This window comes from Schistocerca nitens, chromosome 12 (assembly GCF_023898315.1).
Source record: "Schistocerca nitens isolate TAMUIC-IGC-003100 chromosome 12, iqSchNite1.1, whole genome shotgun sequence".
NCBI lineage: Eukaryota > Metazoa > Arthropoda > Insecta > Orthoptera > Acrididae > Schistocerca > Schistocerca nitens.
The window spans coordinates 103,938,590-103,950,270 of record NC_064625.1 but is presented as its reverse complement, the minus strand read 5'-3'; the positions used below and the strand labels follow the sequence as shown (position 1 = coordinate 103,950,270).

Below are 11,681 nucleotides of genomic sequence, written 5' to 3'. Positions count from 1 at the left end.
TAAAATATTTACATTTGTTTGAAACACAGTTTTCTTTTAATAGATGTTAATAATGTCACTACAGCATTCAAAAACTGTGCGGCGATGTGCAAAAATCAATAACACCGTAGGCTGGAGTAAGGCCAGAGACACCAACATCTGTCTTCATGATAAGTTAAGTTTTGGAATCCCTATCCCAGTCAAGTGAAGGAAATGTGTAATCACTATTTCAATCAACTGAACAAAGAGATCAGCCCTGCTACAATCGATGCAGTTGTTTGCGCAAGCAAACGATCACATGAGCATATAAGAATTAAGACCAGGCCTACAATGGAAATGTGGTTTTATTTGACATGCTTAAGATGAAAATAAAGGGAAAATGAAACGTCTGCTGAAAGACAGGTGGGAGGAAGGGAGTGGGTGTGGGCATATAGGAGCATTCATTCGAAGCAAAGAAGTCTCGGTACAAACGGGCTCTAAAATGCATGCCCTAAAAGCTATGTACACTTCTCCATTTTCAGTGCTGTGAAACAAACCTTTTTCTACTGTAAGCTCTTTGCTGGCATTTTTTAAAGTGGTAGCATGGACCAAAACAAGGAAAAAGATGTCCAGTAAACATACACTCTAAAGTACATACTTTAAGAGCTATGAGCGCTTAGTCATCTTTGCTACCGTGTAAAACATCTGTTCTACTGAACAAGTGCACATAGCTTGTAAGGTATGCATTTTAGAGCCCAAGCAAAGAGCTTGCAGTAGAAGAGATTTGTCTCACAGTGTCAAAAATGAACAATTTCCCATAGCTCTTACAGCATACCTTTTTAAGAGCCCATGTTTACTAGAATTCTCTGCTTTGAATGATCATTCCTGAATATTGGCCATTCCTCCTGGGTACCTTGTGTAGTGGATCAGAATGACCAAAGTGGGTAAGTAAGAGTAGATGATTGTAGTGGATCAGAATGAGCAAGTGGGTAAGTAAGAGAAGATGAAAGTTGGAAACAAAATGCAATACTTGTTTTAACAACTGGACTGTGATGATGATGGACTGATAATTATCTCCAATAATATGGAGGGAACAACACTGATGCCAGTTTCCTGTTACTTCATTAAACATTACAACTGTAATCACGGTAACTGGAAAATAACTGTTAGAGATTTTGCTGGACTCGGATAGTCTGATGTTGCTAGGTCCATGCATAGGAATATATTATGATGTACAAAGGGCACTACTGCACAAGAAAAACATGATGTTCACCACAGTAGAAGCCCAGCATCGATAAAGCACATTAAAGAAACAAAGGAATTACAATGCAGCAAGTCATTCCTGATTATTAACATTATTCAATGTAGAGCACTTGCCTACTCATGCACATTTGTCAGCTTTAGTTTCCTGCTCGCTTGAAATTATGAAAAGCCCTTCTCTGAAAAATATATAGTGGACACTTGATTAGCCAGAGTAATTGTTGTACATCATTCGGATAATCAAAAACCCAGGTGATTGAATCTATGGAGAAAAGTGATTTGTCTTTTATTACATTAGGAAGATACCCTATGTCAACTTGCATATGGTTATCTGTTAGGTATGTTGTTGTATACCTAGAGTTAATACGTAATGTTAAGTGTGTATTGAAAACAAGAAAAACAAATCAAACTTATTAAAATCAACAGAAATCAATGTTTCTTAGGAGATTAGAAACACATTTCATATGTATGTGCATATTTTCCTAAAATTAGTAAAATACTGCAATCTTAATCATGAAATACCTAAAAAAAAGGTACACAGAACAATCACAGTAGTTTAATTTTGTTTAAAATATTTGATAACTGTCATTTGACGTAATTTTTTGTTTTCATTGCTGCTTCACTACATATTTGTTTTAACTGTAGTAAACTCATGGTATCAGATTTTTGTTTTGCCAATCACTTGCAAGCTGTTTCAAGCGCTCAAAATGCTTCTTTGTGAGATAGTTGGACATTATTTTAGGCATCTACATTTTCTCCTGTTTCATCTTGTCGTATTTTCTGCTGTTCATTTGCCTACAACATTTTTTCAACAATTTCATCATCTGACATGATCTGAAAACCTAGATCATTATTGTAACAAGTGAGGCACTCTTTCACATACTTGGGATTACAATCCTGGCTCACTGTATTTGTATGTTTGTCATTAGCTCATTTATATCCTCCAAAACAGAATCATCCATATCAGTTATTGAATTTTTGTGTTCCTGTTTTAGTATTCTGTTACAAGCTTTGTTCAAAGTCTTCTTCTCAATCAAATCCCTCGCATTTACAACCATGTAACAACATTGCTTTCAATTCATGTGCCTGACAAATGACAAAACAAGTTTTATATTATCTTCATCAACAGATGACAGTCTACTGCATATAACACATGTTTCTATAAAGTCATTTTAATGTTTCAATAACACTTAACAAAGATGTATTAGCATGCAAAAATTTTACTGTAAACATTTCATTTTCTCTCTCTCAACAGTTCAACCAAAGGATCGTTGGAGCATTATCCAGTAAAAGTATGACTTTTCCTCGTTTACCAATTTTGTTTTGAATTTTTTTTCACTTCAGGAATAAAAGTGTCATCATAACACCTAATGAATATTTTTGTGCTCATCCATGTGCTTTTTGGTTTTTATAAATTATGGGAAACCTGATATTTTTCAGGCATCTAGTGTTTTTGGATTTTCTGATGACAAGCAGAGGCATTTTAAGGGTCCGACTAGTGTTTGCACAAACTAATATTGTTACTCGCTCTTTGCTAGTTTTATATGCTGGAGCTGAGCTCTGTTGCTGATAAGGTAGAGATTTTGACAGTAATGATTTCCAGTTTAATCCTGTTTCATCAGTGTTGTAAACAAAGTCCATGTCATAGTCATTTTGGTCCAATTCTTTCTTAAAACCACCTTTAAAAGAATTTTCTGCATCTACATCAGCCGACTTTTTTCATTTTGTACTTCTAATTCTCGAATTACATGATGAGATTTAAACCTGTACAACCATCCACAAACAATTCATTTCTACCCACTTTTTTATTTAACTGTAGTGCTTTTTACAGAGCTAAGGTTGTCCAGTTGACTGTTTTTGTAAAAACAGTCAATACAAAGCTTCTTCCAAAAGTTCATTTTTCAGTTTCTTCATCACTTTTTGGTGTTTACTATCAAATTTGCAGATATACTTCAAAACTGAATCGGTATTCTTCTTAATCTAGAGCATACTTGTTGGGTCACTTATGACCAGTTTGTACTTTTTCTAATGAATCATTAACGTTTATTTTATCTTTAAGTGATAACACCAGTCTCTCAGGCTTACAAGGGGAGGCCACAACATTTGGAACACGGATTTACTGCAAACTTCGTACACTTGTAGTACTCCATGAGGACAACAAAATGTGTAAGCAGTAGCGCGTACTTCTCAAGTTCTCAAGCGTTACTGAGAAAATCGCATGATAACTTCGGTCATCAAATATAAAACTGTGAGTGGCCATTTTTACCATGAAGTGGCTGCAGCCAAGTATAGAACAAAATGTAAAAAAAAAAAAAAAGGTGGTTGGCCTTGAAGCCACTGGATCAAGTTCCGTTCGTCAGTTTTTTATTTTATTTTCAACACAGTCATTTTCTTTACTATTTATATTATAATTGATACAATGGGGAAAATACATTTAATCGGATGAACTTTTATTAAATTTACAATGTTATTTGGCAGTCTACTAATTTTTATTGTCAGAAATAATGTAATATTCATAATTATCGACTAGTAAATGACAAAAAAAAAAATAAATCTATACTGTTCACTGAAGTTGTTCAGTGCGGACGTCGTCGACACCTGTTCAGTTTGTTCGTTGATCCGTTCACTCAGTTATTTTTATTAGAAAGGGTAGCTAACGCTCTGACCGAACACGCTGAGCTACTGTGCTGGCACCACTCGGCTGCAGACGCTTCATGGTAAAAATGGCCACATGCAGATTTATATTTGATGACGGAAATTATCTTGCGATTTTCTCAGTAACGCTTGAGAAGTACGTGCTACTGCTTACACATTTTGTTGTCCTCATGGAGTACTGATTGTGTACAAAGTTTACAGTAAATCGATGTTCCAAACGTTGTGGCCTTCCCTTGTTAGTCTTTTTCAGCCCAGACACAGCACAATGACGTAGCAACTGGCAACTGTCTAACTCAGACAATAATGAAACATTTGGGTCAGAGATCGTGCGGGGTGTGTGTAAGCACTGTCAGTGCAACACGTCCTTGCACACATGGGCAAGGCTACGAAGCTATTTGCTTGCGGTTGACAATATCGATAATCACAAATCTGGATAATCACAAATCTGAATAATTGAGGTCCAGATAATCGAGTCTGTAATGTTTATGGCTTTGACGAAGCCTCCACTACGTTGTGCATAGTTAAAAAATGGTGTACTTTGTAATGGTTCTCGATACCAGTAATATCGTACTACTTTTCTGCGAAGTAACAGACATATTTTTGTGACAATATTCACATTTGGTTTTATTAATGTATCGGTACTCCAATGTATCGATATGTTACAGTGATATTGTTCTTGTGTGTATTCATTTCTGTGAGACTGTCATAATCTTTGACTTACTTGTAACCGTTTTGGCGCGAATGCGCACAGAGCAGTCTTTGTTTCACTTTGCAGAAGTTAAGTTGTTATTTTACTTTGTAAAAGAACAGTCAAGTATTGTGAAACTTCCTGGCAGATTAAAACTGTGTGCCGGACCGAGATTCGAACTCGGGACCTTTGCCTTTCGCGGACAAGTGCTCTACCAACTGAGCTACCCGAACACGACTCACGCCCTGTCCTCACAGATTTACTTCTGCCAGGTGTCCGGCACACAGTTTTACTCTGCCAGGAAGTTTCATATCAGCACACACTCCGCTGCAGAGTGAAAATCTCATTCTGGAATCAAGTATTGTGTTTGGTTAAAGTGGAAATTAAATATATGAAGATTGATACAAAACTGTTTTCTTGATGATGTGACAATTAAGAAGAAGTACATGCGAATTTACAAGAAGTTTAATAAAAATGTGGATCGTGAACACCAAGTCAAAAATTATTTCTACCATACCATTGTTCTGATCTGGGATTGTTTGATCATTAAGAATTTCCTGAAACATGAATTTGTTGGGTCTTCAAATATTGCTAAAATACAGATCTGGACCTTCTAGCAGTCAGAGTGGAATCACCCTAGAATCAACAAAACGAGCCATAACAACTTCGACAAAATCTACGTGGGAATCCATTTGAGATAAGTGCCAAAATTAATGACTTTTTTTACAGGGACTTCATTATTTCCATTCTGACGATACCATCCACAGTCAATAACTTTGTTGTTGCCCGATAAAGCGAACATATGCTGCGTGAGCAACATTATTAATCTGATTCCAAACCTACTTTGCACATGGTGGTATTGTTAGAACTTTCAGTGTCCCCTCAAATTGGAGAGAGGAAGAAACATCTTCAGGAGACAGCTAGGTGCTGTTGCAGTGTTGGGGAGCAGTGTTCCCACACTGTCTTCAGCACAATGCTACCCACACACACACACACACACACACACACACAAAGCATACCTGGAAGTTATCACAGGGAGAGCCCGGCCGCAAGCTAATGCCGCCGGGAGGCAGGCCGACAGCAGCGGCGAACTCGCTGGTGCTGCGGCAGGTGGCGGTGTCCGTGCCATTCTGGCAGGCCAGCTCGCACAGCCGCCGCTTGTCCGTGCCCGAGCTCAGGAAGCACTCCGTCATGTTCCACTCAAGGCAGATCGAACCGGTGCACTCCCCGTTGATGCACAACTGCAATATAATAGATTGCGTCTCAGTACCAGTCGCACATTAGTAAACACTGTCTAAAACATGACACATTCTAGTTGTTGTTGTTGTTGTTGTTGTTGTTGTTGTGGTCTTCAGTCCTGAGACTGGTTTGATGCAGCTCTCCATGCTAGTCTATCTTGCGCAAGCTGCTTCATCTCCCAGTACCTACCGCAACCTACACTCTTCTGAATCTGCTTAGTGTATTCATCTCTTGGTCTCCCTCTACGATTTTTACCCTCCATGCTCCCCTCCAATGCTAAAGTTGTGATCCCTTGATGTCCTACCAACCGCTCCCTTCTTCTAGTCAAGTTGTACCACAAACTCTTCCTCTCCCCAATTCTATTCAATACTTCCTCATTAGTTATGTGATCTACCCATCTGATCCTCAGCATTCTTCTGTAGCACCACATTTAGAAAGCTTCTATGCTCTTCTTGTCTAAACTATTTATCGTCCATGTTTCACTTCCATACATGGCTACACTCCATACAAATACTTTCAGAAACGACTTCCTGACACTTTAATCTATACTCGATGTTAACAAATTTCTCTTCTTCAGAAACGCTTTCCTTGCCATTGCCAGTCTACATTTTATATCCTCTCTACTTTGACCATCATCAGTTATTTTGCTTCCCAAATAGCAAAACTCCTTTACTATTTTAAGTGTCTCATTTTCTAATCTAATTCCCTCAGCATCACCCGACTTAATTCGACTACATTTCATTATCCTCGTTTTTCTTTTGTTGATTATCATCTTATATCCTCCTTTCAAGACACTGTCCATTCCGTTCAACTGCTCTTCCAAGTCCTTTGCTGTCTCTGACAGAATTACAATGTCATCGGCGAACCTCAAAGTTTTTATTTCTTCTCCATGGATTTTAATTCCTACTCCGAATTTTTCTTTTGTTTCCTTTACTGCTTGCTCAATATACAGATTGAATAACATCAGGGATAGGCTACAACCCTGTCTCACTCCCTTCCCAACCACTGCTTCCCTTTCATGCCCCTCGACTCCTAGGTTAAACATAATTTTGGAATAATACTCTCACAAATACTGGGAAATTGCCTTTAAGATGTGACGTATGAGGGCTATTTATAAATTCATCTCTAATTCATCATCAACCATTGCATTAAAGGGACTTTAAGATGAATAGCAGATAAAACAACACAAGAGAGAGAGAGAGAGAGACAGAGAGAGAGAGAGAGAGAGAGAGAGGTACTCTGAATAAAATCCACATCGGCATAAGGCTGTTTCATTCTGAAACTAAAATTATTATTTAAACTCACGTTTCACTGCCTTTGCACTGATCCTCTTCATGGCACTAGACAGCACCAAAGACAATGAAAAGTCAGTACAAATATTTAAATAATAATTTTAGTTTCAAAATGAGGTGTCCTAATGCCTTAGCGGATTTTGTTTGAGGTATATGTCCTATTAATACTCCCATATGCCAACAGTTCCTTCTCATTAGGAATTCCAGTCTGAAATCTTTATTACTTGAACAGGAACAAGAGAACAAGGTTCAAGACCATCAAATGAAAGACAAGATGGGTATTTTTGATCTCTGACAACTGTTACAGCAGCTTTTTGGTCAGGAAAGGAAGGGCAGGAGGTGTGAGAAATAAGCAGATGGTGGCAAAGAAGGAGAAGGAGACAGAAGGCGAACGGAGTTAGAAAATTCATTTTGGAATTCTAGAATTTGCTGTTTGTTCAATGCATCAGTTCAATTCTTCCAGTAGCTTGTTACATCTTTGACTTTTCTGAATAACAACCATAAACTTTTCCTTTACTTTTCTCTCTATCATCTTTTGAATCCACACTGTGTACTGTCAATGTGTGAGATGGGAGGTGACAGGGGGCAGTATCTGCCCAAACAATTTGGGGAAGGAACTCGAATACTTCATTGGTTTTCCTTTCTGATCAGGGCTAGACATCTCATCATTTCAGATACAACTGTAACACAGTGCAGCTTCTGCAGGCTGTGTTTCCAACTGTGTCTCAACCCCAGAACATTGCCTACTTTTTCTTACAGGAGCACTAGTCTTCTGTTAAGTTTGGAAGGAAGAAGAGAGTTAATGCCAGAATTAAAACTGTGAAGGTGGGTCATGAGTCATCCCTGATAACTCAGACAGTAATAGCATTGCCATGTGAAGCACAGCTCAGTGTTCAGTCTTAGTCCACTACAAATTTTTATCTCCCACGCAGTTTCAAAACAACATAAACTTTGCTGCAGAGTCAAAGAGGCACCAAATGTCTTCAGTTATTTCCTACTATTTTTGGCCAGTATAGCTTCCCTTAATACCATCAAAGCTATTCCCTGATGCCCCAACCCATGTTCTACCACCCTGTCCTTTCTTCTAATCAAGGTTTTCTGAGCAGTCATTTCCTCAACAATTCTGCAGTGAACCTCCTGCTTTCTTATCTCCTCAGTCCTCCACATTTTCCACATTCTTTGGTAATTTCGCACACTGAATGTTTCCATTCTCTTCATACTAGCATGGACAAAATGACGTGGTAGGTTACCTGTGTGCCCTCATTGCAGCGCGTCTTGTTGGCCTTGGGCATCGGCGCCGGGCACTCGGGCGAGCTGCCACTACACTTGGAGCTCCAACTGCAGTCGGACTCCGAGCGGCAGAGCACGTTCTGCCGGCTGAGCACGAACTGGCACGTCTCGCTGGAGCAACACGGCCCTTGGCTGGGACTGCAACAGAAGGAAACAGGGGTAAGAGGTGGTCTCCTCCTAAAAGCAGGCCAGGGCAGTAGACGGGGTTCACCTTACAAGTTTCCAGAAACTTCCACTAATTGCTGTTACTGGGGTGGGACATTACAGGTTGTGATTTTTTTGTCATCAAATTAGAAGTAAATTTGAAAGTGACCAAACAATTTGTTTACAGTGACCATTTAAAGACCAACTGTTGTGAAAATGTGGAAATTTCATGCAACAGTTTCCTTTCAATGACATTTTCTTTTTACAATTTTCATTACGTCCTAAATCAGAAACAATTAACAAATTTCCATTGTTCTACTTCTGGTAATCAATCACCTTCAGAAAAGATAATTTGCAATTGGTTTATAGAATTCTGTCATGGCCATAACTCCAGCTGCAATTAATTTCATCAAGGTCAGCCAAAATAGGTTTCTGTTTACAAAACAGACGAAGAGGGCTGAAATATGAAGTGCCATAAGCATAGCTGGGTGCAAGACTGATAATCCGTTAATCATTGATTAACGAAGTTAACTTTTTGATTAACAGGTTGAATTTTAAGTTAATTTTGAAAAACATTAACAGACTATTTAAATTCTGCTAACTTTGAGTCCATTAATTGACAATGAGGTCTCTCCTGCTTACAACAGAAATTACACCATGCCACCAGTGGAAATCATCTTTTGACAAGTTCGGGTCACATAGGTGTGTGGCTACATTGGAGTGGTCGTGATTGATGTAAACTATCAAGTGTGAGTGAGAATAACTATAGATGTTGGCTGTTTATTGTTGTTTGTTAACCGAGTTTGCGTTAAGCACTAATTTTGTTCGTGGGAGACTGTGGAAACTAAATCATGGAATCTGATTCTAGCTCTATAACTGATGAAAATTTAAATGATTGTATTAATTTTATATCAAGATTGGGATTAGAAATACTTTTTGACTGTAAACTGTGTGTACCTAAAAAGTCAAGAAATATGGCTCACATTTTGAGAATTAACAATTTGAAACAATACATAAGGAGAACATATTAATCACGGTATGTACAGTTTGAAAAGAACAGTGAAGGCTGGATCTGGTAGAGGAAAGTTAAAGAGAAAAATCAATCTTGGCATCCAGATATTGACAGCAGAGCTAGTAGCAACAGCCCGGATGAAATAATACAAGAGAGAAACATCCAAGAGTCTTTTGGCTTGCAGTAATTGGCAGCAATGTATCTCAAGCTAGTGTGGATCAATGCATAGTAAACTTTGTTGTTACAAACATGATTCCTTTACATGTCACTGGATCAAAGTCATCTGAGAAGCTTATAAAAACTTTAAACCCAAACAACAGGAGAATATTTGGCAGACAAGTCGTCGATGAACATTTTCGATTAAAACTTCTCCATTTAAAAAGATTTATTTAAGGAACAGTATTTTGTTGGATTCACCCACAATACAAAATTTACTGTTACAAGTTTTACATTAACAATTAACTTTAACTTCCGATAAATCTCCCGTAAAGTAATGCTTCAATGTGTAATGAAGTTAACTTTCCTAATAAAGTATTGACGATTAGCGAAATTAACTTTTTGATTACTGCTGCCCAGCTGTGGCCATATGATTGAGGTATCTTCAAGCACATCAAATACTACAGTAACCTTGATTTTGCTTTTAACATTTACCTGTGAAAAAGATCCATTTCTGACAGATTCAGCACCTTTTGATTCAGGCTCCAAAACAAGCTCACATACAGTGGTCATAAATGACATCCAACTTCAACATATTCATACAAGCCAGAAGCTAAGCAGCGATCAACTGTTTGGGTGGTCCAAGATGAAATGAACCCAAAAAATGTTATTTCCCATGCAAAAAAATGTCTGCATGGTTACACTGTACATGACACAGCCAGTGGCTTGGAGCAAGCTGTTCCAAAGCTGCCTCATGTGACACATTATAAGCTCATGTGACACATTATAAGCTACCTGCCAGGAAGATCTGCTGGGCACATTTTGCGCATGCACAAACTACTCGGCCACTCCTGCCTGCCAGTGCTCAACCAGGCCTGAACACCTGCATAGGCTACCAGCCAGCTGCATGACTGCCCATGTACTCTGTTTTTGCCAACCTCCGACCACCTGTGTCCTTGGGTACCTCTACACCGGTGCTCAAGTTGGTGCAGCCTAGTCTAGAATATCAAAGTACACTTAATACTGAGTGGTCCACAACCATCTGTCCACCATAAATCATTGATCGAATTAGGTAAAACAGCCCAAACTTTGTGTTAACAGCCTATTATTTGCTGGCGAGAAATATCAAATTAATATCCCAGTGCCCATATTTACTCGCTTTATTCCCTAACAACTGCTTCATGCTCTCTTATGTCAAATGAAGAATTTGTGGAAAGCAGGAGACGACAGACCTGCAGACCTGTTAATCATGGATTTTGATGAGTCTTAGGTATGTTGTACATGGACCAAACCTGAGTGCCTGGCTAGCAGATTTTCATGTGATGGCCCTCTTTCTGAGAAAGTCAATGTTCAAGATTTATGCATACCTCCCATAATCATAATGTTCGTCAGCATACCACAGAGGTTAAGGTTCATGGCTAACAATCTGGCAGTACAGGTTCAAATCTTGCCTGTGAACGTTTTTCAATTTGATCGTACAGAATATCACTAAATAGTATAAGTCATCGAAAAAATATTCAACAGTAGTCATTTTCACTGTAGTAATTTATTAATAAATCAAACATTACACCAAACTCTCTTCAAATGTTTATTCTGTTTGTTACAGAATAGGTTACAGAACTGTCTTACTCACCATCACATGCATTGCTTGCTGTTCTTCAACAGAATATGGCATGAAATTTGTTGTAAAAGCAACAGAAGCACAAATTCGTAGAGAATGAAAGGCACTAACTTGCATGCCCATGGATTTTTCAGAGACGATACTGGAAGAAACACTTTTTTTACATTGGAAGAGGTTGTTCAATCAACCTCCGTGCAAACCACACATATATGGTCAGTCCTGTGAAAGCACAATTAAAGAATGGGTATTTATGGAACCTTCCCTCACAGTGATTTCTCTATTAGTCTTTAGCAAGTTGAGACACACTGAATCTTTTTTGTGAAAATTTTAATCTGTAACCTATAACCTGTAAACATAACAGGTCCG

General features: G+C 38.4%; 1 protein-coding gene across 2 annotated transcripts in view; it reads right to left on the bottom strand.

Annotated features, from left to right (window-relative positions):
• The window catches only part of LOC126215333 (disintegrin and metalloproteinase domain-containing protein 10), a 545,912-nt gene that overhangs the window by 18,719 nt on the left and 515,512 nt on the right, over window positions 1-11,681 (bottom strand). For both annotated transcript variants that reach the window (XM_049942016.1, XM_049942017.1), the window contains exons 10-11: window positions 8,343-8,520; window positions 5,581-5,802 (exon numbers count right to left, since the gene is read on the bottom strand). In XM_049942016.1, coding sequence (XP_049797973.1) covers window positions 5,581-5,802; window positions 8,343-8,520 — 400 coding nt within the window. The remainder of the gene's footprint in view (window positions 1-5,580; window positions 5,803-8,342; window positions 8,521-11,681) is intronic.